The sequence below is a fragment of the Phyllobates terribilis genome, unplaced genomic scaffold (assembly GCF_046119375.1).
Source record: "Phyllobates terribilis strain yellow unplaced genomic scaffold, ASM4611937v1 Scaffold_1__5_contigs__length_1240528914, whole genome shotgun sequence".
Lineage (NCBI taxonomy): Eukaryota > Metazoa > Chordata > Amphibia > Anura > Dendrobatidae > Phyllobates > Phyllobates terribilis.
Window position 1 is genome coordinate 781399581 of NW_027362761.1, and position 19790 is coordinate 781419370.

The 19790-nt window shown below is 38.2% G+C and overlaps 1 protein-coding gene across 1 annotated transcript in view; it reads left to right on the plus strand.

Moving 5' to 3' along the window:
- Positions 1-5025: 5025 nt before the first annotated feature.
- FGF5 (fibroblast growth factor 5) overlaps positions 5026-19790 on the plus strand; it is a 309440-nt gene continuing 294675 nt past the window's right edge. The window contains exon 1 of the mRNA XM_073637004.1: positions 5026-5729. Coding sequence (XP_073493105.1) covers positions 5420-5729 — 310 coding nt within the window. The 5' untranslated portion in view covers positions 5026-5419. The remainder of the gene's footprint in view (positions 5730-19790) is intronic.

Here is a 19790-nt window from a genome sequence, read left to right on the forward strand (position 1 = left end):
ACAAGTTGCAGATAGGGACAGGTCAGCAGCAGGCTGAGGAGTCCCTGTAGGCAGAGGAGGAACACGAGGCCAGGAGGGGAGCTAGAAGAGCTCATCCTGACTAGAGACTTAGAAAGCCGGACACTGGAGTCCGAGGCTGTGAGGGTTATAAGCCCAGCAGCAGTAAACCACCACGCAGGGGACTTCAAGTCCTCTGGCCCAAGGAAGCCCAGAGACTCAGCCACACGAGAGGGACCGCTACTGCCCTGGAGGGGTGAGAAGTACGGAAGGCCCAAGTCGCCAGTCATACAGGTGAGAACAACACGGTACACTCAGAGACGTGGGCTACCACTACACTACAGCAGGATAGCCAAGAAAGAGTGAAGTCTGCACGGTAGGCCTACAAACTCCCCCTGACCAGCGAGATTTCCCAGTTGCTCTCAGTCTGACCAGGCCTCTATTGTTAACCTGTATTCCGGACGGGTCCCTTAATACCACCAACAATAAAGACCCTGACTTGCATGACAGACTCCGTGTGGTTACTGCTGCTCCCGCGCACCATCACCACCAACATCCCTACTTTCTGCCCTGAGGCTATACTCCTCCCGTGGGGAGTTATACTATCCTCTGCTGCATTCCCAATACCAGCCTCAGCGGTCTGCCCTGCAGCGGCGGTACACTCTGACCGCAATCCACGGGTGGCGTAGTCGGACATTCAGCTTATAGACTGCCATTTAGTTTGACCACCCTAAGCCACGGGACCGGGTCACCGCCACGGTGACTACAACCCCCAGCATCTACAAAAAGGTCTGGTTCCGGGTTCCCCACGCGGCCCAGGGGGCGCGTCAGATACCCGGTCGCCGCTGCCATAAGATTGTGGACAGCTTTCTCCTCCACGAGCCTAAAAGTCCACATTTCAAGTGCAAGCAGCTGTCAAAAATTTGGCAGTATAGTATTGCGGCCTGTGGGTGGGTGGGTGGCTGCATACTTGCATTTGCATTCCAAGGAATGGGGTAGGGACAACTGAACGCTGCACTGGGACAAGGACGGTGATTGTTGCAAGTCTGCAATGACAGGTGCATGGCGGGAGGCATCTTCGCATGCGTCAAGAATCTCTAATGATGGGCACACTTTTAGGCATTGACCTGGGAATCAGAGATGCTTCCAGGGGTCTTCCCCATGCTGTTCCCATGTCTTTTCAGCACTGTATGCATGTGTCTGATGATGTATCACACACCACATGGCCAGATAAGGTTGTAAAATGTTAAAATGACATTTCTCAGTGAATGCATTTGTCTTGGTTGAAAGCAATGTAAAAGTGCAAAAACACATAAAAAATGGTACGTGTGAACATAGCCCAAGGTGTGGAGAACTATTTTTGGTTTTGGTTATTTATTTTGCCTTATATACAAGTCATTACCCTGGAAAGGATGTTCCTTAACATATTTCCCAGGAAAATCCATTTTGGATTCGTTTTTGTATGTTTTATTGTGAGTCCGTAAGAGTGGCGTAATACCTCTGACAACGTTGTTGACAGCAGTGACCTGGGAGTCAGAAATGCTTCCAGGGGTCTTCCCCATACTGTACCCATGTCATTTGAGCACTGTTCCCATCAATTTGGGCAATTTTTAGGCCCAAATGCCTCAGAGGAGCCGCCTGAAAAATGCTCAAGTTTCCCATAGACTTACATTGGGCTCGTTGCTCGGGTCGAGCACCCAAGTATTCCAATTTGCTCGATCCGAGCATCGAGCACCCGATCATTTTAGTGCTCGCTCATCACTAGTAATGATGTCCAGTGCACACAGGCACTACAAAAGCATAACCATAGTCCCTATAATATACGACTAAACAGGTAGACCCAGGGGAAAGTGAAAGCAAAGGAAAATTGGAAACAGAAGGAAAAGTGTAAGACAGACATTGACAAATAATTATCAAGTTACCTGTAAGGATTAGCAGATCAGGCAAAATTCGAAAAGGCTTGTTTGCGTGGATTTTCCTGGGAAACTTGAATTGCAAAGAAGTTATTTTTTGCAAACTAAATGTCCCTTACTATTCTCTGGAGTCTCTCCAAATCCCAAAGTATAAACATAATATGTAAAAAATAAAATAATAATAAAAATACTTATACTCACCGCACCGCTAACTTCTCTGACCCCTTAGCTCCTCATCATCACCCGTCTGGATCACATTGCATCTATTGATCATTGGCATGGGCACTGAATTTCCTGGTGACCTTGCGCGCACATATGAAGAACAATCCCGGACCTTATCATAACCCGGAAGTCCTGGCCTAGTGTGAGGAGGCCTGGGGACTTCAGCACTCACAGCCCTAATAAGAAGATGTGATTAGAACTGGACAGGTGACATTGAGGAGCAATAGGGCTGGAAAGGTGAGCAGTGAGGTAAGTGTTGAGATGAGTGTAAGTATTTTTTTTTAAATGTTTTATTCTTTTGATAGCCCATTACAGTTCAGAAAAATGGCAACCTCTGGTTGCTGATTTTTGTGATAGTCAAGTAGAATTATATTTCCGCTTCATAGAAAAATGGCAGCCTCTGGTTGCTGATTTTTGTGATAGTCAAGTAGAATTATATTTCCGCTTCATGCCATCACGGCTCTGTTCAAGGAGCATTGTAATTGTTAGAATATTTGCATTATTTATTTCTCTCATGGAGGTGCTTGATATTTGCATATTTAGCGTCGGATATATCAGCTGCCTAGTTGTTTTAATCTATTGAGCTGTGTTCACACGCTGCCCTGTGCCTCTGTGGATTTCCACTGTTCCCTTGCATTATCACTTAAAGTGGTTTTCCACTTTTAGGAAAATGGACTCAAAATGCTCTAAAATCTCTATAACAACTATCAGAGCAGGTAGATCCAGCATTGGCTTCCCGCTGCTGTGCGGGTCTCATTGTTTTGGCAGCAATAGTGATGTCATGTTAACAGCATACATCACTGTCGTAGCCAATCATAGCCAATCACTGAGCTTAGTAGCTGTGCAGAGGTAGATGGCATGAGCTGCCAAGCTACATGATTGACCACAGTGGTGATATGCGCTGTCACCGTGACATCACTATTGCCACCAAAACATCAAGGCCGGAGCAGCGTCAGGGTCCAAAAGACAGTGAGTACCTACTTGTCAGGATTCCTGTTGTCCTTCTACAGTTTGACCACTAGTGGCTGCTATTGTTCACCTTAATAATTGTGCTGCAATCCCACTGCTTACCACCGGAGGCTGCTGTTGTGTTCTGTAATTGCCCTTTACTAAGATGGCAGATTCTGAACCTGTGGGATCCATCTTGTTTTCCGTTTGGGCTTACTTAAAGCCACATGGATCTCTCACTCATTGCTTGAGTATTGTGTCTAGCTGTTTAGTTTAGTTCCAGTCTCCAGCTCCTGGACTGTCTTACCCAGACTGTTCTCACCTATCTACGGATTGTTTCCTACAACTCCTTTCCTAACTCCAAGAACTTCTACTACCACTTGCTGTTCCTGCTTGTGCTCCTTTGGCCACTGGATTCCAGCAGTCCTACGCCAGTATCGTAACACTACTCTGTTATTTTAGGTATTTTAGATTGTCCTGAAAATGGAAGACCATTTTAAATATGCAGACACACAGATGTTTCACCTGAAAGACCACGGGGGTGATCATAATGTTGGCACAGTTTTGCAGGTTAATCTGCTGTTTTCCTGCAAGATTAAAGGGAAACTATCATGTAAACTATAGTGTTGACTGAGGCCACGCCGGCCGCACCCGAGAGAACGCTTCCAGGAGTAATAAAGATCCTTTCCTCTTGGCAGTGGGAGTCTCAGTGCAGCTTCAAATCCCTATTAATCGGCAGATTAACCCCATACATGCAGGTTAATCACATTTTTTACAATACAGTTTCCTTTTAACAGGGAAACAGTAAAAAGACTGCAGAAGCACAAGGCTGTAGCATGACAGCTGCATGTGAACACAGCCTTACTGGACCAGGTAGTCTTATCCCTCTTTTCTGAGTTTTATCTGGTTTTACATTCTGTCCTCATATATGCACGCACTCTCATTTTTTATACTGCTTTCATTAATAAGAAAATACCTCTAACACCTTTGAAGACAACTTTAAGAGCATATGCCGGTAGCAGAATTAATAACATTTCCCTTAGACGTAATGCCATAATAACATGCAGGGTTATGATATTGCAGTGTGTCTTTATTGATATGTAATGTGAGAATGAATATAAGCTTGAAATTTCCCCAAGGTCAATTGTAGGGAGCCCATCTCGCTGATAATATTAGGTTACTTTTTATGTCAGCGTTCATGTACATAATATACACAGAGGTTATAGACTTAATAATGCTGAGATAACATGATAGATTTTCATATAAACGCCGGACTGGTTATTATGGCTGCAGGAAACATATTTACTTAAGTATTTGAAAAATTCTGCTTTCACTGCTTAAATGACAGATTGATTTTTTTTGGAGAGAAGAGGATTCTTTACTCTCAGGTTTCTTAAGGATGAGTCCAGTGTGATTTGTCATCAATCATTCATCATAGTCCTTCACATGGCTCCCAATCTGCTGAGGAGAGGCTGCACCTAATTCCTTCTGCACAATACAGAGATGATCAGAGACCTGGGATCGAGCTTCCACAGATGAATGGACGATAAATGATGACACAGACGTGATGTACAGGTACAGAAACCTTACGCTGTGCACTGCAGAACCAGCAGTGATCTCAGCTGCTGAAGAACCTCTTGCATAATACAATGGAGAATGTCTTAACTTGCTATAAAATATATAATTATACATGCATGTATCTAGTTAGAAGAAGCTAAAGAATGATTGACAGCTCTATGAATAAAACAAGTAATTAATAAGAACAGCACAGCCAGTATCCTTCTTTATGGAAAGCACTTAATAGGATGCTCCTGTATCAGCTTGCCCAATTGATTGCCAGGTATGCTAATGGTAATGCACAACAGTGAACAGCGCCCTCCCCTGGGGATCTACAGGAAACCACCACTCCTGTTGTGGATTTTGAATTCGCTCACATTTTCTTTCTGGTGAGATGGAAGACATCTGTGTCCAGCTGGGATCCCCCTCCATGTGATCTATGGAGTTTCTCCAATCCCCCAGGGGTGGCACTGTACCCACCACAGTTCTGCTAACAGATCCAACTTGAAGGATGCTTCTTACTTCTTAGAAGACCTCTACCAAGAGAACATGACAGCAGCATTACCTTCCTGATCTGCTGTGAGCTGCAGGCAGGCATCCTTGCTGTGAGATCACCAGTGTTATAAATATCTCTAGCAGTGCCAGTGCTCAGGTTAGCAGCCAGCCATCCCTACCATCTCTACACTCAGATACCAGGCTACAGCCACTGACACACACACTGGCAGCTGCTGCAGGAGCCCCTGGGGCAGCAAAATGTACTTGGGGTATTCCCTATTGAAAGAATGAGATTACCTTCACTGTGCTCTGTCACATTATTTCTCCTCTCCACATCCCACCTCTGGACAGAAGTGCTAGCAGCTCCCAAGCAGAAAAAAGCCAAGGGGCAGCTCCTGAAGGGCTCCAGTAACCAGGTCACAAGTGCCATTGCTTCCCCTGCCTCCTCACCATCCCTGGGATCAGAGATCAGAGGGTCCCAGTGGAGCACAGCCGGGCGCAGGACTGGCAGCCTGTACTGCAGTGTGGGCATTGGATTCCATCTCCAGATTCACCCAGATGGCAAAGTCAATGGCTCTCATGAGGCTAACCATTTAAGTAAGTTCATTCTGTCTGTTATACTTCATATAGATAAGAAATGTATCAGATGGTTTCCTCCAGTGCAAGAAAAAAAACTAGAGCTAAACTATGCTGTTCTGTCTTACTCTTCTGCGCTGGCACTGCCACTTTTCCTCAAGGAAATCTTCATTCTTACTTCTATTCTTTACACTACTGTAATAGACACATAGTTAGAAATATGTAGCAATGTATATAGTAACCTGTGCATGGCAGACTCATATATATATATATATATGTACATATATGTGTGTGTGTATATATATATATATATATATATATATATATATATATGTGTATATAGGCTCTATTGTGACTTTTACTCTTTATACCCAAACCTTCACTGTTACTTTATTTAGTGGATCCAAGTTAATATATCTTTTATATTAGTTTATATGTGTATATATATCTCCAAGTTAATAGTGTATTACCTATTATTCAACATGGGGAATAGGTTATATATATTAACTTGGATATATATGTTACGTTATATCTATCTATATATATGTACATATATATAGATGTGTGTGTGTAAAAATTAGTTTATATATATATATCTCCAAGTTAATAACTTATTACCTATTATTCAACATGGGGAATAGGTTATATATATTAACTTGGATATATATATATACATATATATGTTATCTGATAACAGTAGGTGAAGATATGTAATATGGAATCTTATAATCATAATGGCAGCAATATAGGAGGATTTTTTTTCAGCAGTATATATACTATTCATTTCTTATTGTTTATTTTTTTAGAATATTATTATTATTATTATTATTAGTTTGTAAAAAAGAGAAGTTATACAAGTTATTATTAAGATGAAAATTAAGAGAAAGCATGAAACATTCTATAAGTTCTTCCTGTATAGTCTATATCAGGCACAAAGTTTAAAAGCCTCTTATTAATTATTAAAGCCTGGTTTCCTTACAAACATAATCATCTAACACAGCAGACAATGCACATTATATCCTTCATTGCACTTGTGAGGTCCTTAAGAGATTGACCTGAGCTATCACAATGCCTATATGTATAATACACAGACAGCTTCTCTCTCTCCTATATTTCTTCATTTCTTCTTTCTGTTCTTCTCTTTCCCATTCATCTGATTGTGCATAAATTGGGGTCTATCAAGTGTAAACTCCCCATTTGCAATACCTCTTGATGTTTACTCAGGATCCTAGACAAGTAAGCTAACTATACTGCATATCAATTATTATTTAACATGAACACTAGAGACTTTATCAGATTCATATAATCTTTCCACACTTCAGTAAGTAGCTCAGCATGATGGATTCCGCCTTGTGAGACGGAAATGTGAGGCTTTCGGAATGGATTATAAGCCTTTGAAACTTATGTTTTATTCAGTCCAAATAAAAAGGACTTATCCACTTGTCAGGACAATCTAAAATGACTTTTACTGTAGAATTTACAGGTAGAAAGTATTTAAAAGTATTCTAATCTGTGAAGCAAGAGCAAATACTGTAATGCCTAATTCTCCATTCTGTCAAGTAATTTGTTAGATATTATTGTTTAATATTTACATTTATCTGATTTTTTTGTGAATGTATATTTTTTATTTGTGTAGAAATTAAATATTAAAATGGTTTAATAGTGTAGAAGTTAGGAATCCACTCGTTTACAGTCTTTAGTAGTGTTTTATATTACTTATAACCATGAATTACATGAAAAATACATTAAATAATACAATAAAACTATATTTCTACTAAAGAGATAGTTATATTTGTAACATACCAAAAGAGGTTCAGGAAAAGGTTCAAGCTGAATGTTTATGGGTCAAATAAAAGTAAATGATTACGCATATTAAACCCAAACCTTATTTAAGACAATATATTATTATTGTTAATTATTTTACTAAAAAGTTGCAACAGAACTTTTAACTGTTATTTTTATATTATGCTGCCATTTTGATTTATGTATTGTCCTTAGCATAACATTAAAAACTTCTGTAACAATACATATGGCGTTATACATATTGAATGATTTGGGGAGTTTTTCGTAGGGGAAAAAAATATTTGTATTTTTCTATTTTTTTTTTTAACGATAGAATATTTGTCAGACCCGTTTCTCTTCTATAGGTCAAACTATTGCAAAACAGCATCAGTTTACAGTGATCAATTATTCCTGTAAAGTGAAAAGTAAAAAGTTAAAAAGTAAAGTTAATTAAAAGTTTATAAAGTAGCATATGCCTCCTAGTTTGTAACCTATAATTATTATAAAAAGGCAAATAGAAGATACATATATACAAGGCATATGATAGTAATTTGCCATTAAGATTAAAGTTTACATTGGCAAAGTTTCTTCTAGATTATTTTCTTGTTTTTTTTACAACTGATCTGAACACTCATATATACATGTATACAATGTGGTTTGACCACATTAGCATTTTGGGTTCTGTCCCATAGAAATAAAGGAGAGTTTTCTACAGATCCTTTTAAAATAAATTAAAGAAAAACTAAGGCAAACTTAGGTTTCCTGGCATCAGTTTACATCCCATAAAAATTAATATGATCCGTCAAAGGGCCATGCAGGTGATATAAGGAGCAGCACCAGTATGACTCCAGCATTATAGGAGCAATTTGAAACAACCCTAGTAGTTTATAGGTCGTTTAATGAGTGGCTTTGTGGTCTTATCATTACTAATACTAAGCTGCCTGTAACATTTCCATTTGAACTGAGTAACAACGCGGAGTTTGCATGTTTTCCCTCAAATATTTTTGGCTTCTATCTGGACACTGCAAGTTCATCCAACAACTTGCTGGCAGATTATGTGGCTTACTTACTATTGGCCCGATAGCAGATACAAAACATAGTGAATGTGGCGCAGTTTCCAGCAAGTGAGAAGATATATGAGATCTGAGCTCATCCTCTATTATTTACGTACATCCTGGATATATAACAGATCATTTGATTGAGTCGTACTTTACGTTCTTCGATACTACAAGCTGGGACCTCATTTATCTACTAAATTAAAGCTTTCATTGTCGCCCCTGGATGGGAGTGGTATTATTTTGACTTGAAGCTGTGATTGAGATGTTTGACAAGCCACTGAAATATGGAGGCTTGTGTTTGTGTCAGTGAAACCATTCTGGGAATTTAGGAGCCCTGCTTAACAGGTGCATTTACCAAAATTACATTGAGTGCATGGATACAGGGCCACACGGTGAGCTCCATCTAAGGAGACAAATCTGTGCTCCAACAAGAACACACAGGGAGAGGGTATAACTGTACTGTATGGTGGACAATACATGACTGTAAATTAGACCCAATCATAGCACTGGTGTCCAGTCATTAATAGTGTGAAAACTGATTTTATAGCAAAGTCTAAAAGCAATGCAAATATTTGTTCCTATTTTTATGCGATCAAATAAGTCATCTATAAAGCACTGACAATACTTATTATTTTAATTCGACGCAGTTCACATTGAAATAGTTTCCCATTCTGCCAGGGTGGCAATAATCTCAGAGCGTGCAGCACTATTCTTGCCGTCAAATATACAGAAACCCCAAATATCGGTGCAATTTGTCAAGGTTTGCTGGGGTCCATTAAAAAAAATATGCCACAACCGTTGTGACTCTTTTATGAACAAAAATCATGATACTAGTGTGAACAGAGCTTTACAATGTCTACTACATGGTAGCAACAGATACTGACAGCCAGTGATAGCAGCCATTACAAATGGCCATGGGTGTTGGAAACATAGCTTTATGCCAGATGCAGACGAGTGTATGAAAAATCATCCGAGCTACATCTAAAAAACTCGGACAATTTTTTTCCAGATTTCATCAGATTTTCATCAATGTGCTATCCGTGTGTCGGTCTTTATGTCAGTGTGACATCCATGTGATGTCCATGTGTGATTCATTTTCATACAACTACATTGAAAAATGTACATAACAATCATATACGGTTTCCTAGGTTTGTAATAGAAATCAATCTGTAAAATTTGTGTGCCACTCGGATGTTCCATATGGGATCCAGTTTTGTTTCTCGCACCAATAGACTTCAATTTGTGATTTTCTTCTGAGACTCGGATGAAATTATCGCATGCTGCAATTTTTCTCATGGACAGTCGGATCGAGAAAAAAATTGTTGCTCTGAACAGCCCTATTGAATAACATGGGTCAGTGTGCTGTCCGTGTGCTATCCGATTAAGAATAGACAGCCACGTCCAATTTATACGCATGTCCATAGGAGCCCTTATACAGAGCCCCCTTCTACTTTTCAGTCTCAGACCACCGGGCATTGTTTTAGCTTTGCTATTATATTTATGTACCAGGTAGCTAAGAATAAACCAAGTTGAAAGTTTTTTTTCCAGATATGGAATCACTCCATAGGAAAAATATTTAAAGGGAACCCATCATGGTGAAAATGCCATCCAACTCGCATTTAGTATTTTCTAGAGCAGGAGGAGCTAAATATTTATATACATATTTGTGGAGGAAGATTCCATATACTTAGTAAATTATTAATTTAAATATTTGTTCATTCTTAGGAGTCCAGTGGGCGGTCCTATAGCCTTCCTTGTCTGAGATTAGATATTTAAGCTAGGAACAAGCTGACATTTAAATGATGAAATTATTAGGCATATTGAATCTTTTCCCAAAAATATGTCTATCAATTTGCTCAGCACATTTTTCTTTAAAGCATGGTGTCTGCTGATTGGATTGCATGGTGAAAATGTCACATTCACTGTGAAGCATAAAGGAACTATGTAAATATTAGAAATAATCAATGCTGACACTTTACCTATTTATATACATACTGGCATTCTAAGTTGTAGAGTAACGTCATTTGTTTTCGTTCTTTTTGCTAACTTTGATAATAATGCTATCGCTCACACTTATTTTTTTTAATTGGATTTCAAAGGGGATTCTTCACTTAAAAGAAAACATTTTAAATGTTCTCTGAATAAGCTTCCTAATCATTTCAATGGGAAAATAAGTGTATGGAAAAAGAAGCAACTTGTCAATCCTTAAGGCATTTCTGCTTGAAATAAAAAACACTCCAAATTTGACTACTTATCATACAAAGCTGGATAAAATTCCCCAGGCCCAAAACGCATCAGAAAAGTGCCAAAAATACTCCAAAAAAATATTTTTTTCTATGTGGATTTTCATCCAGAAAAATCCAAATAAAAAAACTGTGTAATCATACCTTTAAGCCTCATTCAGACATCCGTGTGACACAACCAAGATGCACGGACTGGCCATGGGTCTCCGGACCTGAATTTGAGAGGCCTCATACATTCCTATGACGAGGGTGTCAAATTTGGGTCAGGAGACCAATGGCTAGTTGTGCATCAAGATCTGTACATGAACCATGTTACGTGCACGTCTGAATGAGACTTTAGGGTGCGTTCACGCTTAGTCTTTTTGCTGATATTTTAGAACAGAAACTGAGCTGAAAATCTCAAAACTCCCCCTCAAAAGCTGAGAACTCCTCAAAAACTTGGAGTTTCTGCTCAGTTTCCACTATAAAAACTCAGCAAAGATCCTCAGTGTGAACATACACCAATGCTAAGTTAGCACAGAGCTTTTTGAAGTGGATTGTAGAGCAAATTCTGCTGCATAACAGTTACAAATACTCAATGAAAATGCTATTTATTCACTTCACAATGAATATACAGCACATGGTGCTGTTCTTTTCCACATGGTAAAAAAGCAAATGACAATTTTTGTGGCAGTTCTTCCAGAAAAACTACTCCTAATTTGACTCCCGAATAAACTGAAGCAGAAAAATGCCCCATACAGAAACCCTGCTTCAAAAAACACACCCAAAAATTTGCCAAAAATCTTTTGGTGTATATTTTTCATCCAGAACAATCCATGTATAAAACTCCATGAGAACCTACATATTTATGATGGTATATCCAATTACTAAGAAAAGAATCAAACACTGCAGGAAACATTATTGTTCCCTTTTGAAAAATAATGTTTCCGGCAAGCACAGATCTTGCAATCATGAATAATGGAAGGAGTTGCTATTTTCCTTGTATATTACAGTGAATCCGTCAGGAGTTGAGGGTTGGGAAGTTGTGGTATTATTCATTATTGCTGTGTGCATACACGTTCATTGTTGAAACGCATTATAAATGATTCCTTGGACAAGCTGCAGAGCTTAGAGAATTTGGGATCCTGTTCTGCATCGTCTTTTGTCTAGTAAACACAAATAAAACAAGTTCCCATGGTGCCTTTTGGCTGCGAATGAGCATTTAATATAGTGTGCGCTCAGCTAATACCTCCACTTGGCTTTCATACTGAATTGTCAGCCGCACTACACGTACTCCCAAGGCTGGTTTCAGCTTTACTCATCTGGACTCTGGAGGAACAGTACATAGTGAATGATAAAATGATGTCTCCTGGGTGACAGGGGTGAAAGGCTTCTAGTTATTACAGAGATCACAATGTGATCATTAAAAATAAATAACATAATAATAATAAATACAAGTAATACCAAAACCATATAAAAGTAACTAGAAATACTCATGTATTGCAGTTTTAGTAAAAAGGGCTAAAGTAATTAAATCAGTATTCACACTCTAATATATGTTGCAATGATTAGCTTGAGCACTCAAGATAAAATGCATTACATCTGAGCTGATGTTATAGATAGATAGATAAATATGGAATAGATAGATAGATAATAGATATATATATATATATATATATATATATGATAGATAGATATGGATAGATAGACAATATACAGATAGATGATAGATAGATAGATAGATAGATACTAGACAGAGATAGATAGATATGGATGTATAGATAGATAGATAGATAGATAGATAGATAGATATGGATGTATAAATAGATAGATATATAGATAGATACTAGATAGAGATAGCTAAATATGGATGTATAGATAGATAGATAACAGATATATGGATGGATAGATAGATATTTATAGATAGATCGATAGATATATGGATAGATAGATAGATGTATACTAAATATGGATATATAGATAGATAGATAGATACTAGATTGATAGATAATTAGATATATGGATATATATATAGATAGATAGATAGATAATAGATATATAGATAGATAGAGAGATAGATAGATAGATAGATAATAGATATATAGATAGATAGATAGATAGATATGGATGTATATATAGATAGATAGCTAATAGATAGATGTTAGATAGAGATAGATAGATATGGATGTATAGTTAGATATGTGATAGACATGGATGAATAGATAGATATATATGGATAGATAGATAGATAAATAGATATGGGATAGATAGATACTAGCTAGAGATAGATAGATAGATAGATATATGGATAAATAGATAGATAGATAATAGATACTAGATAGATAGAGCTAGATAGATAGGATAGATATGGATGGATAGGTAGATATAAGGGTAGATAGATACTAGATAGATAGAGATAGATAGATAGATGGATAGATACTAGATATACAGATATAGATAGATAGATAGATATATGGATAGATAGATAGATAGATATATGGATAGATAGATAATAGATAGATAATAGACAGATATATAGAGATAGATAGATAGATACTAGATATACAGATATAGATAGATAATAGATAGATAGATAGATATGTGATAGATATATGGATAGATAGATAGATAATAGATAGATAGATGATAGATAGATAGATAGATATATGGATAGATAGATATATGGATAGATAATAGATCGATAATAGACAGATAGATAGAGATAGATAGATACTAGATATACAGATATAGATAGATAATAGATAGATAGATAATAGATAGATATATGGATAGATATATGGATAGATAGATACTAGATATACAGATATAGATAGATAATAGATAGACATAGATATATGGATAGATAGATAATTAGATAATAGACAGATAGATAGTAGATAGATAGATATATGGATAGATAGATAATAGATAGATGGATAGATAGATAGATAGATAGATAGATAGATAATAGATATATAGATAGATAGATAGATAGATAGATAGATAGATAATAGATAGATCATAGTAGGCAAAGGAGAAGAAACTTCCTGCAAAATCCGTCAAAAAAAAAAGTCAGACAACTTCAGAAGGAAGAGATGAGCTGTTCCCAATGTAGCGCACCTAACCATATATAATCTACAGGCTCTGACGTCAATTTCTGATCATTATAATATGCATAATATTATTTGCAAGAACTTTTCCTTTGATATGTACTATATAATTTGAAGATTGGATTTATTAGAAGTTGATTCTATAAAGTGGTCAGATATTTTTCTCATGGTCTTCTTAGGGCCTCAAAATCACACTGCTGTCCACTTTACTCCTTTTATGTCTCAATTAACTTAAGACATTTTATGTGTTCTTTGTTCAGCTTAAGAATTGGATGGTATAGAATAATACTGTAGCCAGCCGAGAATATAATACTCTCTGTGGAAAGACAGCAGGTATGAAAATGAAAGTCTTCAATGAAACAACATTATATATCTTCATTTCACAGTCTGAGAAATGTCTGCAGTTCACTTGATACTAAATGCTGATTTATACCTTTTACATACATAAAACAAGGAAAGTATAATAACTTTTGTAATAATATACATTTTTTTATGTATCATTATTTATGCATTTATGTTTCCGTCTTATCTCTTTGTCTTTCTACTGTATATCATACCATGTAAGTAAGGGCTGAGTGGAAGAGGATAATACCCAAAGAAAAGTTTGTGACATTAGCTGCTTTTTTTTTCAAGTTTGGCAATTTTTACCAGTGCAATGGGCACATGATTTAAAATATTAGTTGTTTTTTTGTATGCCAAATGATGAGAAATATAAATTAGAATTAATTTCAAAATTTAGTTTGAAGTCTACAAAATTTTGGGCACAGATATAACAAGACAATTGAAGTTTTAGGCTAAATTCCGACAATAAGTTTTTTTTGTCAAAGCGTAAAAATGCAGGGTACTGCAGTTTCAGCAAATCTCATGCCCACTGTGCTTTCTTTTATGCAGTGGAAACTGACCTGCGATTCATTTTGGAAATCTGCAAAGTGTCAACCTCTCTTGCTGTCATTATGTGTTATTTGCAGATTTTGCCCATAGAATTAAATGAGATCTGGAAAATACGCTGGTAAAATTCTAAACACGTTTTTAGTGCTTTTTTCCGCAGCACACTAAAAACACATTTAATTCACACATGGCTGTATCAATAACATTTTATCATAGCTAAGTAACAGGACGTTTCCCAGTTTTATTGAATACACAACATACCAAAAAGAGACAAATACTGAAGCTGAAAATAACGCCACAAAAAACATGTAGAAAAATGCACTGAAAAAAAAAAACGCAAGTATCCTAATTTAGATAATTTGTGCTGCAACATCAAAACTCACCAAACGCTGAAATTAAAAAAATAAATGCTGGAGTGGTGCTTGAAAAATATTGGAATAAAAAAAGGTTCTTCTGAGAAAATTAATGAGACTAACAAACATGCAAGACCCACTAGATTGCCTAATCCATATAATCTAATAGGCATATACAAATGATTTTTTTTCAGATGAGACATTTTTAAAACTTACATGTTTGATAAACAGGATAAAATAAAATTCCACTCATGCTGCTGAATTTAACAAAATCCACAGGTGCTACTCTCCATCCCTAAACTGGGAGTAACGTGAGACATAGCTACAAGTATATGTATACAATATCATTTTTACATGATTGAATGCATATGTGGAATACTTAAAGGGTTATTCTGAAGTTGTCTCTTGAGCAGTTCAGTCTTCTTGCAGTTTTCTTCCTGGGTTCTAGCAGGGCAGGCTCCTTCTCCTTGAGTGGCAGCTCTGGTGAATATAACTGTAGTATTAGTAGAATTTTAAAGCCCAGCACAAGTTTTACTATAACACATTTAGCTGTTGGTGGTTTGTTCTGAGTTTATACTGTTATCTCTATATTTACACATAGAGATAACAGGGCATTTGGACAAGCACACAGCTCTAGACAGCAAGAGCAAAGTGCCATGATTAGGTGACCTGCTGTGAAAGCTACCAGGCTGGTGATTTATAACTGCATCTCTTCAGAAGATGATAGGGGTAGGATGAAGAGAAAAGGAGGTGAGATGATAACTGCTGTAGAGAAATTAATGGTCTGGAGAGAGCGGCAACTGGAATGTTAAGAGTTAAATCCCTCTCATGGAACATAAGTATTGCACAATCTCAGCCTGGGGCTGGTGGCCAAGCTCCATGGAAACAAACTGTACACTATAAAAGATAAAAGCAGTCATTGCAGGAGAATGACAGCAGATAGAAAAAGCAAGTCAGTTGCAAACTTGCTTATTTTCATGCTGGCTGTCTAACTAATAAATTTAAGATCTTGAAAACACCACTTTAATGAGATTATAAGAAGAAAATATTTCAATTTTGTATTTAATGATACTTAGATAATGTTGAGTTATTTTCACAGACAAATACAATATTATTCCACATAAGGATATGGACAAGTTGGAGGATTTGGAGAACGATGATGTTTAATAAATATAAAGTAATGGACTTAATAAGGCAATAACCAAATATCACCATTGTAAACACAATGACAATAAAAATGTATGGTAGCAACCACTATCAACCAGCTGCTACAGAGGCAAAAATGATCACAGGGTATAGATGACATAATAAGAATTTAGCTGTACCTCTGACCAAATCACTAGTTAAACCATAAGCGAACCATATACAACACCATGCAGTACACAAAATGCCCCCTAGCAGCGCCAAATACCATAGTGCAACACAAAATACCTTCCCAGAAGTACCAACAAATGCGACTGTGCAGCACTAAATTCTGCCTCAGTGATGCAAAAAAATCCCACAGTGCAGCATAAAATACCTGCCCACAGGCATCAAACAAATAACACAAGTGCAGCACAAAATACCTTCCAAGCACTATCGGACAAATGCCAAACCGAATTCTGCAGTTGCACCATTAACAATAGCCACTGGTGAGCCAAATAGCCCAAGCATCAATTAGCAGTGTAAAATCCCTATCTAAAGGCATTAATTACCTGAGTACAGTACTTTGTAAATCCAAACATTAAATGTAAAGAATGTGAAACAAATACCACAATGCACCATAGCTTACCTCCTCAAAAGCATCAAATACCACAGTGCAGAACTTTAAGGGGGTATTCACTTTCAACTGTTCTTTAAACTAACAGGCTCACTGATGTATAAAATAACAACGTGATGTTTTTTATCCTCCGAGTCCAGTGTTGCCTCGCTTCTGCTGCCCCAGTCTTTTTTGATCAGCTGCAGAGGCAACATAACATTAAAGGCGCAGTCAGATGGCCGGAAAACACGAATGTCGATAGCATCACAATTCTTGGACTTGGCTCTTCTGACAAGGGCATAACAACATGTATTTTTATGCAGCTGTCACGCTCATGTCAGGAGAGCCGCTGGCCAGTCCCAGTATTGCGATGCATTTGTCGTCCGTGTTGTATGGCCGTCTGACTGAGCCCTAAAAGTATTGCAGCTAATCACTGAACTCAGCAGCTCGTGCTACCTACACCAGCTGAGCTCAGAGATTGGCGGCTGCACTGCTGATGTAATTGCACTGCTGTAGCCGATCAGCAAACACCTGGGCAAAGACATCACTGAGCCGTGGGCTAAAAATAGTTGAAAGAAGACAACCTCCTTGGTACCTATTTAGCAGTGCCAGACTAATATCATATAGCATTGTTACATACCTACTGAAGGGCACCAAATACTGCAGTGCAGCAAGAGATGCATCCCAAGAAAGAACAAAAACCTCAGAGTCCCATAAACAAGTATAATAAAAACAAAAGATGGCTAGTAATTATTTGACTTTGGCAGAAAGTCTGCAATCCATGTATATGCAGTATAATTGATTAGTAAGCAGTAGTGATGAGCGAGTATGTTCTGTTAACCCTTTCGCCGAGCATGCACGGGCGAGCACCGAGTAGTTACAGCTGCTCGGTGTTATATTTGAACCACTCCCATGTGCATGATTTGCGACTGCTTGACAGTTTTATTACATGTGAGGAATGTCTACTTCTTACACATTCCTCACATGTATTAAAGCTGTCAAACAGTCACAAATCATGCACATGGGAATGATTCAAACATAACACCGAGCAGCTGTAACTACTCGGTGCTCGCCCGAGCATACTCGGCGAAAGGGTTAACAAAACATACTCGCTCATCACTAGTAAGCAATAGTGATGGGCAAGCACTAAAATGCTTGGGTGCTCGTTGCTCGGGTCGAGCACATTGGAATACTTGGGTGCTCAACCAGAGTAACGAGCCCAATGTAAGTCTATAGGAAACTCAAGCGTTTTTCAAGTGGCTCTGCAGAGGGAATAAAAATTGGCCAAATTGATGGGAACAGTGCTCAAATGGCATGGGAACAGCATGGGGAAGACCCCTGGAAGCATTTCTGTCTCCTAGGTCACTGCTGTCAACAATGTTGTGAGAGGTATTACGCCACTTTTACGGACCCACAATAAAACATACTAAAACTAAACCAAAATGGATTTTCCTGGGAAATATGTTAAGGAACATCCTTTCCAGGGTAATGACTTGTATATAAGGCAAAATGAATGACCAAAAACAAAAATACTCCTCCACTTTGGGCTATGTTAACATATAGCATATAGCATTTTTGATGAGGTTTTGCACTTTTGCATTGCTTTCAACCGTGACAAATACATTCACCGGGAAATGTCATTTTAACATTTTACAACCTCATTTAGCCATGTGGTGTGTGAAACTTGATTAGACACAACCTGTTTCATTTATGAAGGAGGGAGTCTGAAAGTCACAAAACCTATTTTCATAGGGCCATCAGGCTGCTTTTACTATTCTTAAAGGGCCATCAGTCGGCCCTCACTATTCTTAGAGAGCCATCAGCCGGCTATGCTTTGTTGCTCCCATTACTAAAGAGTGGGTCTCCTATACTGTTATTGTGTATGCAGTGAGTGGCAGGGCTGCTCAAAATTTGGACGCACCCCAATAGCCCTTTAAAAATTTGGATGCACCCCAATACACTTTTGAAGAGACTTAGAGGAGGGCCTCCTGAAAACAATGTTCCCATTATTAGGAAGTGGGTCTCCCATACTGTTTGCCTATGCAGTGAATGCAAGGGCTGCCAATAATTTGGACCTACTCCAATGCCCCTAAGAAGAGATGTAGAGGAGGGCCTCCTGAAAAAAAATGTTCCCATTATTAGGAAGTGGGTCTCCCATAGTGTTGGCCTGTGCAGTGAATGCAAGGGCTACCAAAAATTGGGAGGCACTCCAATGCCCCTTGGAAGAGACGTAGAGGGGTCATGAAAAAATGTTCGAATTATTAGGATGTGGGTCTCCCATAGTGTTGGCCTATGCAGTGAATGCAAGGGCTGCCAAAAATTGGGAGGCACTCCAATGCCCCTTGGAAGAGACGTGGAGGAGGGCCTCATAAAAAAAGAAAGGAGCGGGTCTCCTATACTTGTAATGCCCATGCACTAAGTGTATGGACTAACAAACATTTACCCCTGGGGGGTACACATGAACATACTTTATATATTTTTTTTTTTTTACGGGCATCATAAACACCCTTTAAAAAAATTATGTGGGTGTTGCATCACGAACCACGGTCACCCTGGTGATATGGTGGTGAAGGATGAGGAGAAGGAGGAGGACAAGAGCAAATAGCCAAAATCAGGAAGCGTATACCCATGTGTGGGTGTGAAAAGGTGCATGGGAACACATCTCCCAAAAAAAGACACTGGATTTGAGTTTATGTTACACTGCTATCATTTGGTGGTGTTGAGAAGTCTGGCCCAATCCAGCCCTTGTTTATTTTTATAAGAGTCAGCCTGTCAGCATTTTCAGTTGACAGGCAGATGCGCTTATCAGTTATAATTCCACCAGCGGCACTAAAAACCCGCTCTGATAAAACGCTAGCGGCAGGGCAGCCCATGACCTCCAGTTCATTCCATGTGTCCACCTTCGATACCCAATAATTATAAGGCACAGAG